This window comes from Periplaneta americana, chromosome 14, assembly GCF_040183065.1.
Source record: "Periplaneta americana isolate PAMFEO1 chromosome 14, P.americana_PAMFEO1_priV1, whole genome shotgun sequence".
In the NCBI taxonomy this organism is placed as follows: domain Eukaryota; kingdom Metazoa; phylum Arthropoda; class Insecta; order Blattodea; family Blattidae; genus Periplaneta; species Periplaneta americana.
Window position 1 is genome coordinate 68,418,436 of NC_091130.1, and position 21,879 is coordinate 68,440,314.

Genomic DNA, 21,879 nt, shown 5'->3' on the forward strand with positions numbered 1-21,879 from the left:
ATAGTTTTGCTGTGTGGAGAAAAATTGCATTGTTGCTAATGTTTTTTATTTGTGTTCCCTTTTTGCTGGTGAGTCTTCCAAATCATTACCATATATTCCGCCATGGGAAAAAATACATTGAAAAGAGATAGTCTTGTTTAAACTTTTTAGAAGTTTCAAAGAGTGATGTAGGCCTATTTAATTTATTCTGCTACTTATGAAAGTGTATGTTTTTATTGCTTCAAGGGCTGATTTTGAGTCACATAGGATTACCACTTTATTGATTTTGTTTATATGACAAAGTCATTGCTTTAGGGCTGTATTTACTGCCTCCAATTCACCGTCAAAGTGAGTGGTAATGTAGTAAGGAAGAATCTTCAACTACAAGTAGATAACAAAAATAGCAGAATGTACTGAACAAGAAAAATCTTCAACTACAAGTACAAATTGCAGAATACACCAAACAAATATTCAACAAGTAGAAAATCAGAATGTACTGAGTAACAACAATATTATTTTTGCCAGTGTTTGTATTTTTTTGTATTTATGTGTGTTATCTGGTAGGATGTAAGAGAAGGCCTTATGACCTTAATCCTGTTATATTAAATAAACAAACAAACAAATAAATAAAAGTTTAAAGATTTGTCTCTCAAAACAGGGCTTGGTGAAGCAAAATGTCTATTGTAACATTTGAGAAGCCAACAGAGCACATTGCTCTGCCTGACTGGTATGCGCGAACTTGGGAAATGCGTCAAACTGCAGACACTCGGCGAGGTGACTCCTTCAATTTGAGAGCTGAGGGACGCCAGTTGCGCAATGAGACAAGACTGAAGACCAAGTGGGGCACCTACCACAATGATGCTCGCCTGCAGGACAGGTAATACTGGCCATTTTACTAAAAATTATATTTCATTTCACTCTTAAATGTAACAGTAAGTCATTTCATAAAATGAGTGACTGATAAGTATAGAAATTCCAGCTGGGAAAACAAAAATGTTTGCATTTAATGTGAAAGATCCAATCTCTACTAAGTTACTAGTATACTTTAATAACAAAATATTACAAGGAATCAACTGTTTTATTTACCGTGGATATTTCTCGTCATTTATGATAATGAATCTGGTATGAATAACAAAATTTCAGGCATTATAAAAACACTAATGAAACCTTTAGAAGTAAAGAAACAGATACTGTTGAAGTTATACAAAACTCTCACTAGGCCAATTCTCTCTTGTGAGATCTTGTGAAAATAATTTAAGATATCGGTATTGTAAATCACTGATATTCCTGCAGTTACAACTCTTGCCAATACATCAATAAATAAATGAAAGATAAGCTTCGAATACGGTACCGGTACTGAAATAATTTGACATTTATACATCAAGTGAAGCAAAGATTGAACTTTCACACATATACTGGTATTTTATATATTATTATATTCATGAATTATCTTTTCGTAAATTGTTGCACGATCCTTTTTAATATTGCTCCATAATCTGACTATTAAGTTAAGATGACGTTTCAGAAAAAGTTTTGCCCACTCGCAACTAGGCATATGTGTCCTGTTTTATGAAGATAGCTCTTTATTGTCATTCGTAGATTTTATTTGTCCATTGGAAATCCAAATTCTGCCATCTTTTCGAGATGTTTTGCAAATACATCCTCTTCATTTGTAAATATTGTTGGCTGGCCTGGTTTTGTATTAAGATTGCCTTTGAGTTTATTTTTTATGGTGATGCAGCTGCTGCCCTCTCTGTTTTCACACCATTCCTGATGTCATCTAAGCATTGGTTTAGTTTCTCCTACGAATAATTTGAATATGGCCTATTTCCCGGCACATCTATATGTATTCAGCCTTTCTTATTTTTCAAAATATAATCAATAGGCAAATAATGTATTAAATTTCAAATTTAAAGTACTTTGTGAATTATATTTACCAACGTTCTTGGTACAGACCAAATTTTTTCTGTTGGAAATATCGTTTCACCATATAAAAGTTTCCAGAGTATTTTTCACACTACCAAACAATTGATTCATTTAAAATAATGATGCTGTCTACAGGTAAGTTCTGAAAGTACTTGGTTAAACTGTTTTACTGGCTGAAGCTGCCATTGACACAGTACAGTTGAGACTATTAAGATATAGGCAGTGGCAGTGCATCAATAAGAGCACAAGAGTACGTGAACACCTTGTTTCCATTAATGCGCGACTAGTTTTATTATTTAATACCGTATTGGCGTAGTGGGGATGTATAATATCAGAATCGAGTATTTTAAACTTCCTGCATCTTGCATAAACTTCTTATGTAAACTTGGCAACATACGTTCATGTACAACTCGTGCTCTTTTCAAGAATGTTACAGGAATTTCACTCATGCGCAGGAGAAAATTGTCTTTCGCTGGCTGCTTATGACTCGTCAAGAGCACAAAGTGATAAGTGAACAGTGAATCTATCCTACAGATGTCAGGTACATCAATGCCTATCATTCACGTCTATATCTCGAGGAGGAAATTTAATAGTCTGTATTTTAGCCTACAGGTGTCAGCATCTCTCTGTCGGAACGTTTACTTTATGTGGATGTGTGTACAGTGCTGCTACGAGAGTGTAGTTTATGAATTACTATACTTTAGTATCAGCATAATAGCATAGTTTGGCTTTCAAACACGTGCTGGCTGAATGTGATGGCTGTATAAATTTAAATATCTGTATGGTGGTGTATATTATTTGAAAATAATATTTACTGGCATATATGTATAGTAATCAATCTATGCGAATGGAATTACAGTACTGGTATAGGTTATAGTGTATCAGTGTGTTGTGAACCAAAATATATTACTGAACACACGCTTTGAAAATAACGGCATTGTGGTATGTATTAATTTTTAATAAATGTAAACAATGAACTCTGTTCAAGCAATTTTGAACAGGAAAGAACTGGGTAAACTGGCTTACCAGGAAAAATTGGAAATAAAAGACTGGGTTTCATTATTATTATTATTATTATTATTATTATTATTATTATTATTATTATTATTATTATTATTATATGTTGTTTTGAATTTATATACGGTTTTTTTCGATAGTGAAACAATGGAATCATGACATTTCATATTAGGCTAAACGTATGATTTCAAATTCACTTCGATTATGGAACACAAAATTGTGAACACATAATATTTTATCACGAGCCACCACTGGATATAGGTACAACATTTTGTGGGAGATATAAAAATTCAAATATATATATTCTCTGTTGGACCAAAGTTATCCTTAATGGGCCAATGTTACCCCCGTTGACGGTACCAGTTATAAAATTGATATCATGTTAAATTTTTTTGTAACTCATCTGTTTCAGACGAATACACAATTACAGAACTTTCTGAAGAACGTCCTTAATTTTGCCTTAGTAAACACTAGTGTTAAACATTACAATTTCAATTTTTGCAACTATTATTTTATTATTCATTTATTTTACAAAATAAAACCGTCAACTTAATTTTTAGTACCTTATTTTTGTAAGATATGACATCATGATTTATTGAAAACTTAGTAATGGAATTCTGAACTCAATTTATACACATATGCACGTGTCTGTTACTTGGAACCGTAATGTCATTAATATCACGATATGAAAATATTTTGTCTGTCTTAGACAACTTTATTTGAATGTTTTTTTGTAATAATATTTTATACAGTTTTTAATAAGAAATTTGTACTTGCAGACTTACAGAAGTGTCTCGCTGGCATGATGTGCTGGAACAATGTTTGCAAGGAGTTGATAATGAAATAGCAAAATTAATAGAAGAGAAAGCAGCAACAGAGAGGGAACTGGAAAATATTGCTTCACATCTCAGTACTCTAGCTGAATGCATCAGACAAAGGGACAGCCGTTATGGCAATGATCTTGTTCTGCTTGATGAAGGCGATGCCGAATTGAAGAATGTAAGCATTTTCTTCTTGAACAAATGCATACTGATAGCTGTAATCTGTCAGTATGGACGAAATAATAAAAATATGGAGAATCTTTAGATTTCCTACAACTTCAGATTACAATACTTAGATAATGATTAATGAGAACAATTTTCACATACACAGGTTTACAGTTCGAAAATATTCCCTCATGATAATAACAAATGCTCATTTATTAAAGAATATTTTTGTATTTATTTTTATTGAATCTCATAACTTCCTTCTGCCAGTGAGCAACATTTAACACATTTAACAACATTTCTTATAAAAAATGTATACTCGACGAACAATATGAAAAATACTGGCTGCAATTATAATGTGCTTTATCTTTCAAATCTTACTACAATATTCATTTCGACTGCCATATTACATCACAGTGCTTTTGTATAATACACTTGTTTATATGAAATTTTGTTTGTGAAAAAAATTTTATATACCGGTATGTTAGAGAAAAAAAAAAGAGCACTAGTTATAAATTCTATGGATAAAATAATATTCTTATAAACGTGATGGTAATTTTTAGACAAATTTTGAAGGTAATCTTATGCTTAAAATCCTGACTTTACACACTGTATATAAATGTAGTCTAGAAGAGATAAAACTGGAAGGAGGTGTTTTAACATACTTACTCTGATTAGTCAATGAACAAACCTTTTTATGATATTAACGAGTTTTTCAATGTTAATGTTGTTGAGTGTTTCTGATACGATTTTATCGCCTTTTATGCCCTCTGCTCGTTTATTTTATATTTTTATTTTATATAAGTACCGGTATTCTATTTATTGATTTTGTCAATTGCACATATTTGTGCTCACTAACTGTATGCTATTAAATAAATACATATTCATACGGTATTTATTTAGTCGTTAATCATTACAAAATACACTCAACTTCATCAAATCGAGTTTAACACAATATATGTTTCACTACACAAAATACAATAAAAAGTTAATGATCAAATAAGTGAAATTATAATGACAATAACATAAAAAATACTAAAATTCAGGTCTAAAACACCAAGTCAGATTTATCAGAATCTAGAAATTCTTCATATGAGTAAGATGCTATTTCATTCATTCATTCATTCATTTATTTTATTCCATAGATCTTACATGAGCAATGAAGCTTTAAGATGTGGAACATGTCAACATTTTACAATATTACAATTACAATTTTTACAAATTTTTATAGTTTTACAATTTAGTAATTTTCTACAATTTTTACAATGTTGTACAATTTTTTTACATTTTGGCGAGATGTAGTGAGATGAAATGAGGTCCGAGGATTCGCCAAAATATTACCCGGCATTTGCCTTTTCGGTGGGGGAAACCTCGGAAAAACCCAACCAGGTACCGTAATCAAATCAAAGGGGGTAATCAAATCAAAGGTGTTGATGCCAAGGACTCGCCATAGACCATCCGGTTTCAGTCCCATGGCTGTGGAAAACCTCGGAAGAAACCAAAGTCCAAAGGGGGATCCAACCCAAGCCCGAACGCAGCTCCGGAACAGCAGCCCAGCGAGTCTGCCGACTGAGCTACATCGATGGCTCTACTAAAAGTATACAATACATAGCCAATCAGATTATTAAATTTACAAACGCAAACGATCATTCATAAGTTGAGCTATATTATAATACAAAACAATTTAATTAAATTTAAGGTATAAACAATTCAACCAGTTGTGATATACAGAAATTGATAATACATATCATGCAAACTACTTCAAATTACAAACACAAACAATTTATCAGTAGAGCTATATAGATTACTATTCAATTTAAAGCATATACAATTCATCGGCCAAAACTATACAAATATATACAATACAAAGTAGCATACTTTCATTAAGCTATACAAATTTGTGCAATTAATATCAAGTAGATTAATTCAATTTATAATCATAAACAATTCATCAGTTGAGCTATACATATTACCATTCAATTTACAGTAGGTCTATATATAATTCATCAGTAGAGCTACACAGACTAGTAATCATTTTAAGAACATATACAATTCATCAGCCAAACTATACAAACATATACAATCAAATTAGTTCAATTTACAAACTTATTTTCGTTAAGCTATACAATTCATATGAAGTAGATTAATTCAATTTATAAGCTTAAACAATTCATCAGTTGACGTATACAGTACATACAATTCATCAGTTATGCTAAACAAAAAATACAATACATAGTAAACAGATTAAGTCAATATAAAAACATATTTTAGTTGAGCTATATAAAATTGTACATGTCATTTAAGTAGAATAATTCAATTCACAAGCATAAACAATTCATCAATTGTGTAGAAGGTATGAGTATGTAGAAATTTGGTTAATTCTTTTCTGAACCTTTTCTCGTTGTTCTTCAAATCTTTAAGATTATTAGGCAGTGCATTGAAGACTGTTATACATGAATAGCGAACTCCTTTTTTAAAACAGCTTAGACTAACAGAGGGTAGATGAAGATCTGATTTATGTATTGTATTTCTTCTGGTCACGTTTTAACTAGGTACTGGTACTATTTTCAATCTTCGTTCAGAGACTGACCTTGCTGAGAGAGGTGCCTAATGCATTAAAGACCTTAATTGTACTTAGATTTTTACAGTTGTTGGCTATTTTAGTAAGTCTAGCACTTGGAACTTCTATGTTCAACTTGTTTCTTGTTTCTTAGTGGTGTATTATAGTTACCAAGACATTCTTTCACTAGCGATTGGAGTATACATACAAGCTTGACTAGGTTATAATTTTTAATCTCCTGAAAAGAAATTTGAAGAGTTCATTCTGTATTTTCCATGCTCATCATAATTCTGCCTTTTTCCATTCTGTCACATAAAAACCTGTTCTTGAAAAGAGCTAATACACCACAGCATAATTCTGTGGTATTTGGTCAGAACATGAACACTCCAAAATGGCCATTTCCTGTTATCTACATCTACTGGTATAGTATAGTATAGTATAGTATTTATTAGCTGTCGTTATAGCAAAAACTAATGACATTGTCAAATTACACGTGTGAAATTATAGTGCAAAAATGAAAATTATTCTATTACAACACTAAACATAAAACAAAATGATCACAAATACTCCTTAGAGTTTACAATTGAGAGTCAAGATTATCAAAATTAGGCTAATATCTAGATGAAAATTGTAACACACTGATCACAGATATTGATTTGATTAACAATTTATGAGAATTTCCTAATATATTACAGAATAATAATACAATTCAGAGAAAGAAACCTAAAAAATATCAACAGCTTGCTTTTCTGATTCAAAATATTCTTGTACAGAATAGAATGGGTTTCTAAGAAGCCACGTTTTCACTTTGACTTTGAATATGTCAAGTGACACTTCCTGTGCTTCCTGTGGAAACATGTTGAACATTCTACAGCCCAACATGTTAGGACTACTTTTAACTTTGGATAGTCTGCAAAATGGTATGTCCAGTTTTTCTTTATTCCGAGTATTATACTCATGTTTATCCATCCTACTGGTGAAGCCATAAAGATTTTTCTTGATGTAAAGAAGGAGTTCCAGAATATATTCATTAACAACTGTTAAGATGGACTCCTGTATGAACAGTGGTTTACAATGTGCTTTGCTTGGTTCATGTGTGATAATTCTTATTGCTTTCTTCTGAATGAGCAGGACTTCAATAAGTTTATTGCTGTTTCCCCACACCAGGATTCCATACTTCAATATGCTATGAAAAAAAGCAAAATAAACACTTCTTAGGTACTGCCCGGGTATTTTATCTCTAATTCCTCTTAAGAGATACAGGACTCTGGACAGTCTCCGAGAGATGTATTCAATGTGGCAATCCCAGGTTAGTTTTGTATCAAGATGGATACCAAGTAACTTTACTGCCTTTTCTTCAGACCCTTCTTCTTTTTTCAATGACAAAATTAATTTTTGAGTCTTCTCCTCGTTTAAAATTAACTTATTTGCTCTGAACCATTCTGCTGCTTCCAAAACTGTATTTGAGGTTAGCTGACGCAGTTCTGCTGCACTAGTCGAACATGTTATAAAAGAAGTGTCATCTGCATATAATGTTGATTTGGCCATAGTGTTATAACTTAAATCATTTACAATAATTAGGAATAAGAAAGGTCCTAAGATGGAACCCTGTGGGACACCATGTTGCACTTCTCCTTCAAAAGACCTGATCCCTTGAATTTCTACTATTTGTTTTCTGCCAGACAGATATGATGAGAGGAGATCCAACTCCCTTCCATTTATACCATAGTATTGTAGCTTAAGTCTTAAAATGTCATGTGAAACGCAGTCAAAAGCTTTTGTTAGGTCGCATAACGTGATCTCAGAGTACATTTTATCTTCAAAACCATTGTATGCTGATTCCAGCAGTGATAAGATAGCATCAACTGTTGTTCTACCTTTACGAAAACCAAACTGCGTATGACACAATAAGTCATTTCCTTCAAAATAATTTGCCAATTGAGTCTTCATTACACATTCTAACACTTTTCCGAAAATAGGAATAATAGATACCGGCCTATAACTACTTGGATTCTCTTTCTCACCTTTCTTGTATACTGGGCAAATCCTCGAGTATTTTTGACTATTTGGAAATATCCCCATTTCCAGACAATCGTTGATGCACACTGTCAATGGATATACGATATAATTAATCACTTGCTTCAGGAAATTATTGGATATTCCATAAATATCTTTGCTGTTTGATGCTTTCATTTTGTTCACAATATTAACTATATCCTCACATGACGTATACTGCCATTTGAAACCTATCTCTGGCACTTGCACAGGTGTGCTTGTTAGAAGAACTTCTGCTGTTATATGTGAAGAACTGATCTCTGAAATGATATGCTCCACAGATTCAAGAAAATACCTGTTCATTTCATTGGGTTAGGCTACTTAAAAGCTATAGAGAAGCATGAGCATGTGATAATTAAACAGTGACCTAATCTGCGTTATTTTCATTCACATTTGTATGTAAACTAAAATTCTTATGTATTTTTAAAGGAAAATAAAAACAAAAATGCTTGTATCTCAAACTCAAAATAGCTTTTTTTTTTTTTTGAAGTTATCATGTTCTGACCAAACACCACAAAATTAGGGGACAAGAAGATAGAAAAGCTGTACTACGGTATAAAGCTAATGCTTATATCTCTGCATTAAACAGATCTTGGAGAAATTGTGTTCATTTATAATATATATGCCTTTTTCAACATTGTTTTAAATTTTAAATCAAAATCCAATTCTTATTATGTGTTACTTTTTCTATTCTCTGTTAATTACGGTACCATTAAATAATACAACAAACTTAACAATGCTATTTCAGAACCCCGAAATATTTTAAATAATAGCTTCGGAATACCAGTACTACTCGCAATTATTTCTATCAACTTTGTCATTTCCGATGTAACTTGGAATTTTAAAAATAATATCTTAGTAATCAACGTCCTTCACTAGTGAGAGTAAGTGAATTGAAAGTGACTAACAGAAATCAGAAAAGGTACATCCCTTCATATCAATTGAGGCGGTCAGAAGCAAAGGGGTGTAAGTTCACTTAAGTTACTTTCCATAAAATGTGATTAAAAGTTACTAAGCATACGTAAATTCCGTGAAGTTTTAATTTTAAATGTTAATGTGGTTAAAAGATATATCCCTTTACCACTGAAATTTTAAATGCTTTAGTTTACCCTTGATGCATTTTAATCATTTTTTAGAAATGTCACTTGCACCCCTTTGCTTCTAACTGCCTCAATTGTTAGAAAGAATTGGTTATCAATGAAATAAAGGTGGTCAATTTTTGGTAGTGTTAAGTCTTGATCTTCTGGATCACAGTTCAATTCAAAGTTCTTATTTTGATAGTGGGACTTTCTTAACAATGAAGCTATACTACATGAATGAAATTTCGACACTAAAATAAATAACAGAACTTTTCATTTCAAAGTCTGCAGTGTGAAATAGAAAACTGAAGCTCAAAAGAAAGTAAGAACTCTCTTTGAACTCTGTTTCCTTCTTTTTCTGCTTATTATTGTTGCCATCAGTATTGATTTTGTCATTTGTTGAGATTTATTCTTACAGGAACTTGGTGTGTTGGAGTGTTTGAAGGCAATGCTGACAAACAAATGCCAAACTGCATGGGAACAACTTAACAGACTGAGAGAAATTCAGTTCAAGTTACAGCTTGATATCAGCAATAAGAAAGACACAATATCCATTGATAAAGAAAACCTAGAGATGACTAAAGATTGTGCTGGCACAAGCTACAAGCCTGATCCTCTGCGGATGCCAAAAGAGTTTGTAGATTTTTTATTTTAATAATACTCAACGATTCATATAGGTACAGACTGGTCCCTTTTAAATACAACAGAAAAATTAAAAAAGCAATGAAGAATTGTAAGATGAACCGTATTCTCTCGAGTCATGGTCATTTCAGTCTATTTTACTTTTACTTACTTACTTAGTCGATCCTCTTCTACCATCTGGTTAATGGGAGATAAATAAAGTGTTATCAAGTCACTCAGATGTCTGTATGGTCAGTATATGGGATTGTTTTTTTTTTTTTTTTTTTTTTTTTTTTTTTTTTTTTTTTTTTTTTTTTTTCCCCCATAATAACTTTTGATTGCCATTGGTGCACACCTTGAAAACGTACCGGTATTCATGACCTTTTATCTTTGATCAATTCAATGTGATAACTGATAAGCTTTCATATTTCTCAGGTAGATGACACAATGGAAATTCTCACATCGAATATTGAAGTTCTGCACATTGAAAGCTCATAAAAAATGAATAATGTTTATTCTGAACATTTCTCCAGCAATAAAAATTGACAATAAAGGGCATGTGGATTATAATGAGCTCTTTATGTTAGTTATTCTATCTATATTTCTGTTCCTGAGCGTAGTTAGTACTAGGCATGGAAGTGAAATTATATCATACTCCGAGGTTCTGCTTTCACAAATTTTAAATTAGGTACCCTTGTATTTAATTCTAATCATTAATATGATGACAAGATTTCTATACAAGGTAACTAAGAAGTATGGAACACTCGTTAGATTTACTATTTTTAATTTTATGAAGAAACTCTGTATACATAAAACCTACCAGTGCTCAAAAGTTATAGGGGTTAAAAAAAAAGTAATATTTTGAAATGTTTTCAAAAGCAATGTTTTTTTATCAATAAAGTGTGTGCCAAAGAGTTGTCTTTTTAATAACACCATGTACTTACTTTTAATTCTTCTGGATGCAAAACTTATAGCATCATATTTACCATTTCTAACCCATATTTTGTAAAAATTGCCAGTACCTCAAATATATTATCCCAATGTATGTGTAGGCTACATAATAAAGAGAAATGCTTCAGTAAGCTTGTATTATTTTATCACTAGGTACGGTATGTAGAATAAGGGATCCATGAATTAAATAATCACAGACAAAAGCTAATAAAAAAGAATCGAATAACAATTTCTAGGACGATGGACAGCCAAAGAGGAAGTATATTGAATTGCTCCCAAAATCCCTCATTTGAACCCATCATTATTTTTTTCTTGTGGGGCAATTTGAAGTGGGTATCCTACCATGATCGACCACTAGACTTGAAAGCATTGAAACGAAGAATTAGGGATGAGATGAGATAAAACAAATCAATCGAACAGTGGATCCAAGACAGATTTACCATATGCATTGCTTGACAGTGAACAGAGGCCATTTTGAACACCACCTGTGAACTGATATCAACATATAATACAATTAAAACACTGTTAAATTATTTTTAATGGTTGTTCTTTCTTCAGATTCTATATCTTGTATTAATATTATACTGGTATAGTAGTTAAATTTCAATGGTGCATATCCATTTTGTAAGTCATGAATGTGATTTTTTTATTGACTGGTACGGTATTTTTTTTAGGTAGGTACCTTTTTACACCTAAAGAATCCATAAATGGGAAAATAAGTACAATATATTATAAAAAAAAGAACAGACTCCTTGGCGCACTATAAATGAAAAATATAATTTTTGGAAATATGTTCAAAATATTCCTTCTTATGTTCCCTACAACTTTTGTATGTAAAGTTTCTTCATAAAATTAAAAATGTGAAAACTATAAGGAGTGTTCCTACTTACCTAGCAGGCCTACCATATGTATAGTACCTGTACTGTAATTTACATTATGTTGATTTCCAATTAGAATGAAAAATAAAAATATCTAAGCCATTTCTAACAGGAAATCTTTGTTGAAGGTCACTAGAACCATTCTACAAGTCCTTAGCCAATAGAAAATTGTGAGGTTAAGAGTTCATATTGTGTGTCCATATTCATGTCACGTAAGTTATGGTCAGAAATGTGAATGAAATTAAGCTGTATGTTCTACATAGAGATCATGTTTATATTCTAAATGCTCCATGTAAGCGAAATAGAGTTTACATAGCTGTGATGAATATATTCCAGTTGATGTAAAGAAAAGAACTCTCCCAACTTTATTTAATTCTGTCTGTTCTACAGTGTATAGATATAGGAAACTGAAAGTGGCCTGAAGAGTTGATCAGCTCATGACATTGTTAAATTTATTTATGTATTATTTCATTTCATTTATTGTATTCCATAGGTCTTACATCCACATTGTAGCTTTGAGAAATACTGTAGAACAAAACAGAAGTTACAGCAGGTTCTACAATATATAGGCCTAGTATAAGAAGATTAATTCAATTTACATGCATTAACAATTATTAAACCATGAGTACAAGGTATGAATATGGGAAAATTTTGTTAATTCTATTCTCAACCTTTTCTCTTGGCCCTTCGAAGCTGTAAGATAATTACGTACCAAAGACCTTAATACATGAATAGTGAACTCGTTTTTTATAACAGCTAAGACTAACAGAGGGTAGATGGAGAATGGAGATCTGATTTGTATCTTGTATTAAAATTATGAATGTTCTCATTAGTACCAATACTGGTATGAGTACCAAATGTATTTTAGATTTTAACATAAATATCATCAGGAAAGAAATGTACTCACAAGGAAGGACCAATATTTCTGAATTTTTGAAAATCCTTTTATGGTACTGCATGATGTTCTTTTTTTTTTTATGCACACTTGTATTACCGTATCTTTAGAGTTTTCTTTTGTAAAACAAAAATTGTGTTCAGCTTCAAATGAGTTACTCCAGAATATTAATTCGTATTTCAATATAGATTGAAAATATGTGAAGTATCCATTTTAATGGTATGTATATCGCCAATAAAAGTTCAAGTGATTACTCAATTCCAATCCAAGAAACTCTGTGCTTACAGTTTTCAGATCAGATCCATTTAATCTAATATTTTAGCTAGTATGTGTACTAAATTTTACTAGACTCGTATTATCAACATGAAATAATAGTTTGTTTCCACTAAACCATTCATTCATTATGGGAATGCTTACACTTGCAGTTGCATTCCATATGATGCTTGGCTAGAGCATTCCCGATACAACAAGCTGAAGGCTGATAATGAGATTTCCGCCTCTGGAAGACTGCGTGAAGCCATGTATTGCTCAAGAGAGAAAGTTCATAATGATGTGAGGGCTCAGCAAGATGCAACAGACTATGGGCTTCGCCGTCGTATCTATGAGACCCAACGCCAGAAGAATGAACTTCAGTGGCAGAGGAAAAAGGTTTGTATACTAATCGATAACAATCAGTATTTTCGCCACTGGATAACAGATACACAAATACATACCGGTAACAATAAGTATTTTCACCACTGGATAGTAGATACAGTACTAATCCATAACAATCAGTATTTTCGTCAGTGGATACTAGATAGCTTACAGTACTAACAATCAGTATTTTCGCACTGGATAGTAGATAGCCTACACTACTAATCAATAACAATCAGTACCGATATTTTTGTCACTGGATAGTAGATAGCCTACAGTAAAAAGGTAAAAGGTATCCCCGTAACATGCCATGAAGGCACTTGGGGGGCATGGAGGTAGAGCCCCATACTTTCCATGACCTCGGCACTAGAATGAGGTAGTGTGGTCGGCACCATGCTCTGACCGCCTTTTACCCCCGGGAAAGACCCGGTACTCAATTTTATAGGAGGCTGAGTGAACCTCGGGGCCGTTCTGAAAGTTTAGATAGCCTACAGTACTAATCGATAATCATTATTTTCGCCACTGGATAGTAGATACACTAATACATATGGTAACAAACAGTATTTTCGCCACTGGATAGTAGATACACTAATACCGGTACATATGATAACAATCAGTATTTTCGCCACTGGATAGTAGATACAGTACTAATCCATAACAAACAATATTTTCGCCACTGAATAGTAGATACATTAGAACATAACAATCAGTATTTTCGCCACTGGATAGTAGATACACTAATCCATAACAATCAATATTTTCGCCACTGAATAGTAGATACAGTACCGTCATTTCCCATAACTATAGTCCTGGAACACAACTATGGTCCACAATACAACTAATCGAAGAACATTGTAGAAGTAATATAGACCGTTCATAGATAGCTGCAGTGACTTGACTTCAAACTACAGTACCGGTACAGCAAAAATATAGATAAACGAGGTACCGGTACTATGTTATGGAGTACAAAATTTGAATGGACCATATAGTTGTGTTCCAGGACCATAGTTATGGGAAATGACGGTACTAATCGCCAGTATTTTCGCCATTAATAGTAGATATATTAATACATAACAATCAATACTTTCGCCACTGGATAGTAGATACATTATAGAGGATCCCACATTAAGAAAAAAGCATTGAATAAACGTGGCTATTTCATTAAATGACCAGATGCCATCGAAACGTCAACCTACCACATAGCTTCTACGATTTATTAGGCAAGGTCCATGAAACCAATACTTTTCTCTTAACGTGGAATTATCTATATTAATACATAAAAATCAGTATTTTCGCCACTGGATAGTAGATACACTAATACATAACAATCAGTATTTTCGCCAATGGATATTAGATACACTAATGCATAACAATCAGTATTTTCGACACTGACTAGTAGATACCAAGAGATAATTCATGTATTAAAAGACCACCACCAACCACCACCATCACCAGGAAAGAAATCTCATGATTGAAAATTTAAAAAAAGATTTAAAATAAAGCAGCAAGACTGAGTAAAGCTTCTTTAAAACATAAACAGACTATTAATTTCTGCTTGCATACATATCTGACTTACTATAATGTGAAGAGTAAGCAAGTAATAACGGGATTGTATTTCAAGGAATGTTATACAAAACATAATAATAAATACCATTTTCTATTTTAGTCTTCTTCCATGAAAGACACTACATGAGATAATATTATGCTGCTAAATGTTACAATTAAATGACGAAATGCCAAAATATTTTTGTACAATATAAATACTTCTTGTCCATTTCTGGTTACATGTTCTATTAATAATTAAAGTTTTCCATATTGAGGACAGGGCTCTAATTCTATAAGATTAGAAAATAAAATTATTACACTTCTTTATGCCTTTCTTACAAAATATAAACATATGTGGTAACATCAATCTGTCAAAGAGTTTGTTAGACTCTGTTATGGCATAATATTAAAAAAAGAAATATACATACATACATACATACATACATACTTGTATAAACTTTACAGATGATGGACGAAATGGAGAAGATGCTGAAAGAAATAGACGACTTGGAACAAGCCCTTCTGGAGAAGACAAATTCGGTAAAGCTAGCAGAAACTAGACTAGAAAACCGCATGTTTCGACCTGGTCCAGAACTAGTTCAAGATGATGTTCAGTATGGGTTGGCAGATGAGGTGCTGCAATTACGTCAAACCCGTGAAGATCTCATCAAGAAGATAAATGATGGAAAGTAAGTCTCATCTATGTTTGCACTTTAGCTACTGTGGATAAGGAGGGCCGTAAAAACTAGAAGGAATCAAACAACTTTGCAGATATTACAGAGCCAATTAATTTAATTAAGATTATTATTATTATTATTATTATTATTATTATTATTATTATTGTTATTATTATTTTTTTTAACCAAACTTCCCCTAAAAAGGGTTGCCCTGATGGACAAAGTATACAAAATATTCAAATATTAGTAAATGCATACAATTTTATGAAAATCTTTCCGTGAAGAATACAATAATTGTTATTATTGTGATATTAATTTACTTTATATATGTGATTTCTCAGAAGATAGACTGAATATTTTAGAGCTGTCAAAGAAACAGTCTTGACCAAAGAAGATTGAAGATTGAACTCTTTGCAGACATTAATAAAATTTTTTGTAATCGTGCCTCTAGCACCCACTAAAAATCCAATAATGTCAATAGTTTGTAACTTATACTTACTTACTGGTTTTAAGGAACCTGGAGGTTCATTGCCGCCCTCACATAATCCCACCATTGGTTCCTATCCTGAGCAAGATTAATCCAGTCTCTATTATCATATCCCACCTTTCTCAAATTCATTTTAATCCATCTATATCTCGGCCTCTCCAAAGGTCTTTTTCCCTTCGGCAGTTTGTAACTTATACATATTTAAATACTACTACCACTATTACTACCACCACTAACTACTACTACCACCACCTACTATCACGAACTACTACCATCACTTACTACCATCACCACCACCAACTACCACCACTTCCACCACCATCTACCAACTACCAACTGCTACTATTAAATTTTTATTTTAAATGCTGGTTTCTTGAGAGTGGTCGAAGGCTAGAGGAACACACTACTGGTTTAGGGGAGAACTATGGAAAAAATTTAATTTTCTGCGTTTTTTTGAGTCACAGCTTTCGTTTTTTGTGCACATATATGTATCTTAGCACCCTAATAAAGTTAATTTAAAATTTAGCTTTCATCCTATACTTATTTTTTCAGTTGTTCATTTTTTATATAAAAAGGGGCAAATTTAAAAAATTCTACTCTTTTTACAATTTTCGTTCAATCAGTCTGAATATTTTTATACAGCATCACCGCTGTGTTAGGAAGAGAACTATATATTCATTTTTTAAACAATCCCAGATGACAGGGAAGAAAAATAATTTGTGAAATAACAATAGTTTTTAAAAATTGTTTTTTTTTACCACATTTATATTTTTTCTTTTAAAAGTTGAAGAGTTAGAAAAAAAAATCACGCACAGAATTGTTAAGCGTGATATAGTGAATATACAGAAAAAGATAGAAAAAACATTCTTAGCTACATAATTGTAGAAACCTTGGCGATTTGGGTGCAAAGAAGTACACAAACATTATATCTGAGAAAAATAACTTCAAAGTTAACATTTCAAGAGCGTAGACCTTTATAGATCTTTAATTTGGACGTCATTAGGAGGGTTTCCAATCGTCTTACGCACTTGGAACTTTGGAAACGCATAGAGTAGGGCATTAGGAGCCATTCACAGAAAAAAAAAGAAAAATTATTAGGATATTATCTTTTTTTAATTTATTTTATTTTTTTTTAATGTCATGAATTCTCTGTAGACCTCCCTTAAACATAAAATTGTGTCTTAATATAGGCTATCATTATGCACATATTTGCTTCTGAAATGCATTAGAAGAGAAGGAGATGCAATTATTATTATCATTGGTTGGGATAAGCAGTTTATGAGAAGAAAACCGTATGTTTTTGGTTGTCTAGGAAGAAATTTTCCTCATTTTCTCCTTCAGTTTGAATCCTGATTTATTAAATTATTATTATTATTATTATTATTATTATTATTATTATTATTATTATTATTATTATTATTATCATTATTAGGCCGTGTCTCAAAGTTACATTTTCAGCTGAAGTGAACTAGATTGTTGACTAAATAGCCGGATGTGACGTCAGAAGTCATGATCCAAAGCTACATAGTGCATAGCAATCAAGTCTGTAGTAGCTAGTCAACGAAAATGCTTGCTTGATTGATGACTTGTTCACTAAACAAACATGGATACCTCATCAGCAAATGGGGTTATGGAATCTGAAAATGCTTTGGAAGTGAAATAATGTAAATATAATGTAGAATAACACGTTAACTTTGAACACTGATATTGTTAGTATGGTACCTTCTGTAGAATGATTTAAACATTACTGTAATATGTTAAGCCCTTATCTTTTCCATATAACTCGTAATGAACTGCATTAGGACACTGCCTTCTAATTTAGTGCTGCACTGTAATGTCATCGTTTTTAGAAAAATAATCTATGAAGAAGACTATGTTTCAAGCATACATTTCCAAAGCTCTCTAGTGTATAGTTTACAAGTCACCTAGTTGCTAGTCACTAGTGTCTGGTATGGACTTGAGCTTTGAGACACGGCCTTATTATTATTATTATTATTATTATTATTATTATTATTATTATTATTATTACGGACAATTGGTTTAGGAAATTCCAGGACTCAGGTAGACAGTGTACCAATTTCTTTTGAAGAACTAAATGACCATTTTGCAACTGTGCAGTCAATAACCTTGGATACGGTTGACAAATAGCAGACAGTTAACGAATTACAAATGACTCCAATTCCGGATAGAGAAATATTTTTCTTCACTTATGTCACAGATACTGAAGTAAGAACGGCAATAAAACGTATTACTTCTAAAGCTGAAGGTGTGGATAATATTAGTATAATATTATTGAAGAAAATATTGGACATAATACTGCCGACATATATTCAACGCCTCACTCATAACTTCTACCTACACGAATCTCTGGAAGAAAGCCTTTATCCGTCTGATCCCTAAAATTAAAACCCCATTATGTGCAAATGATTTCCGTCCAATTAGTATCCTACCTGCCCTATCAAAAGCTCTGGAACGTATTGTTCACAAACAACTAATGAACTATCTAACCGAACATGCCTTACTGGATGAATACCAATCCGGGTTCAGAAATGGACATAGTACGACTACAGCACTACTAAAAGTGAATGAGGATATATGTGAAGTCACAGATGAACGTAAATTAACATTACTGACATTACTTGACTTCAGTAAGGCATTTGATACAGTTGACACGGACCTTCTATTATGTAAATTAAGACTTCTGAATCTTTCTGAAAGTTCTGTTACTTGGTTTGAATCCTACCTTCGCGAACGTCAACAATGTGTCATTGCATGCGATTATTCTTCAAGATGATGTGTCGTGAAATCTGGAATTCAACAAGGATCAGTTCTCGGACCTTTACTCTTCATGATTTATATTAATGACGTGACTAAAATGATAAAACACTGCAAATACCATATGTATGCTGACGACTTGCAAATTTATTTGCATTTTCACCCTGTCGAGACTAGTGACGCAGTAAATAAAATAAACGAAGACTTAAATTCGATTTCACTGTGGGCACACAAATTTGGATCAAGGTTAAATCCAGAGAAATCGCAAGCAATCGTAATGGGACATAATCGTCTACGAAGTACTCTTGATAGTGGTACTATACCACATATAATATTGAATGGGATTATTGTTAAATACAGTGAAACAGTTAAAAATCTTGGCATTTTTATGGATAGCGATCTAAATTGGAACACGCAAGTGACACACACTTGCAAAAAAATATTTTCTCAACTTCACTCTTTGTTTCATATGAAAGAATTTCTACCACTTAGTCTAAAAAAGAATCTTATTCAGACGCTTGTAATGTCCCATTTTGATTATTGCGATTCCTTACTAACTAATGTAAGTTCGCTCTTAGCTGAGAGACTACAACGTGTTCATAATGTGTGCATAAGATTCATCTGCAATACTCGTAAATTTGACCATATAACACCTTCCCTCCAGTTACTTTCATGGGTGCGTCTGAAGGAACGAAGAACAATACATTCACTGTCTCTTCTATTTAGAATCATGCATACTTCTACTCCGAATTATCTCTTATCGCGCTTTCAATTTCTTACAACTCTTCGAAACCGGCATCAAGCACTTCTTTCTATCCCTCATCATAGGACGTCTCTATACTCATCCTCCTACACTGTAGAAATACCACGTCTCTGGAATTCGTCACCTAGTGATGTCAGGGACTGCCGGACTTTATCACAATTCAAAATTAAATTGGAAAATTTTGTCTTGTTTAATGCTTTTTAGATATTGCTAGAAGTGTTGATTTGTGTTTTTTACTCCAGATTAAAATCGCAAGTTTCTTGTTTATGTTAGTTAATTAGGATACAATTAATTATACTTAATCACTCATTCAAAGTTTTTATGACTGCAACCTGTGTATATTTTTGTGTGACTTTACTTCGTTTATAGTGTTTTTTTCCCCTTTTTATTTCTGTTATTGTATTTGTATTTCTGGTGGTGTGGAAGAGAAGGCCTGATGGCCTTAACTACACCAGAATAAATAAATAAATAAATTATTATTATTATTATTATTATTATTATTATTATTATTATTATTATTATTATTATTATTCCTCTCTTTATAAAACAAAATATCAATAGCATTTATCATTCCTTTCAGGGCCACATACAATGCTCTTGAAGCTCATATGATTCTCCTGGACCAAGATGTCACTAACAAGGAACATGCCCTGATGACTGATCTCCGATGTCTTGACATGAGAGAGACATTGAAGAAAGTAGATAAGACTTCCACAGCCCAGACTGAACGTAACATTCAGCTCACCAGAATGGAGGATGAAATACCAAAGTCATAATTTTACTTTTATAACCTCAATTTAGACAAATTATTTATGTTTTTATTTATAAATGTTTTTATTCACAGTTTTTATTATTTACAAGATACTTGTGATTTTTTTTAATGCACTGAAGCAAGTGTCTACTCATTTCTAGAACCAAAAAGTGTGAGTTAAATTGTCTGGAATCGTTATTGTATTATTACTAAATTAATGTAGGCTAAATCAATTCTAGCAATCTCACGGACTCTCATCAGTGAAGAGAAAAGAATGATAAATCATACTCGTCTAGTCGTTTTTGTCAGAATAAGAGCTTACTTTCAATTTTGTTAAATCTCACAGATATGAATCAATAATGTCTATGTTGTACTGCAAGATATAAAAAATAGCAACATGTAAAACATGTCATTTTATTTCTGTACTTGGAATTACATCTATTAAATATGAAAATTATTGTACAGTATAAGGAAATTATCTCCCAACCGAAAAGCAGCAACTCTGACCATCTCCAGGCGCACTCTCACATGTTGGTTATGGAGATAATGCAGTAATGATTATTCAACAAACCACTATTAACATAAAATATGATTAAATATGAGCAGTTAAGACATCATTTAGAATCTATTCATTCAAATTTAGAAAGGAATTGCTGAAGTTGTTTGTCTTCTTGTTCCAAACATTTTTGGCAACTGCTTATGTAATGACCCATCACTTCTTGCTGCATTTCCCTTTGAGACGAAGACAATATTCCCCTGGATGCTATTTTTTCATTTCTTCCAGACAATAATCGAAATGATGAAAATGTAGAGTGAGAGAAAATTCTTATCAAATCGAAATTTCAAATAGGTTTCCCACTTTAGGAAGTTTCGACGAAGTTCAGGAGAATTAGATACTAATAACGTGTGGGAAAGTATCAAAATTGTAGCTGAGCAGAGCATAGGCTATTATAAAATTAAGAAAAAGAAACCGTGGTTTGAAGAAGATTGTTGCATGGTAGTTGAAAGAAGGAAACAGGCAAAATTGAAATTCGTACAGAATCCAGCCCAGGCAAACAGAGATAATTATTTCAATGAAAGACGGGAAGCAAGTCGTACACTTAGGAACAAAAAGAGAGATTATTTGAAGGAATAACTCAGTGAAGTAGAAATAAATAGTAGGAATAAAAACATTAGAGATTTATAGGTCTATAAGGGCATAAAGGAATTTAAGAAAGGATATCAAGCAAGGATAAACGTGATCAAAGATGAGAAAGGTGACTTGCTTGCAAACTCTCATTCCATCCTGAACAGATGGAAAA

The 21,879-nt window shown here is 32.3% G+C and overlaps 1 protein-coding gene across 1 annotated transcript in view; it reads left to right on the forward strand.

Annotated features, from left to right (window-relative positions):
- Positions 1–21,063, forward strand: part of LOC138713409 (tektin-B1) — a 65,543-nt gene extending 44,480 nt beyond the window's left edge. The window contains exons 2-7 of the mRNA XM_069845491.1: positions 638–856; positions 3,702–3,921; positions 10,021–10,235; positions 13,373–13,595; positions 15,591–15,814; positions 20,408–21,063. Of these exons, the coding sequence (XP_069701592.1) occupies positions 654–856; positions 3,702–3,921; positions 10,021–10,235; positions 13,373–13,595; positions 15,591–15,814; positions 20,408–20,603 (1,281 nt within the window). The 5' untranslated portion in view covers positions 638–653 and the 3' untranslated portion in view covers positions 20,604–21,063. The remainder of the gene's footprint in view (positions 1–637; positions 857–3,701; positions 3,922–10,020; positions 10,236–13,372; positions 13,596–15,590; positions 15,815–20,407) is intronic.
- The last annotated feature ends 816 nt before the right edge of the window (positions 21,064–21,879 follow it).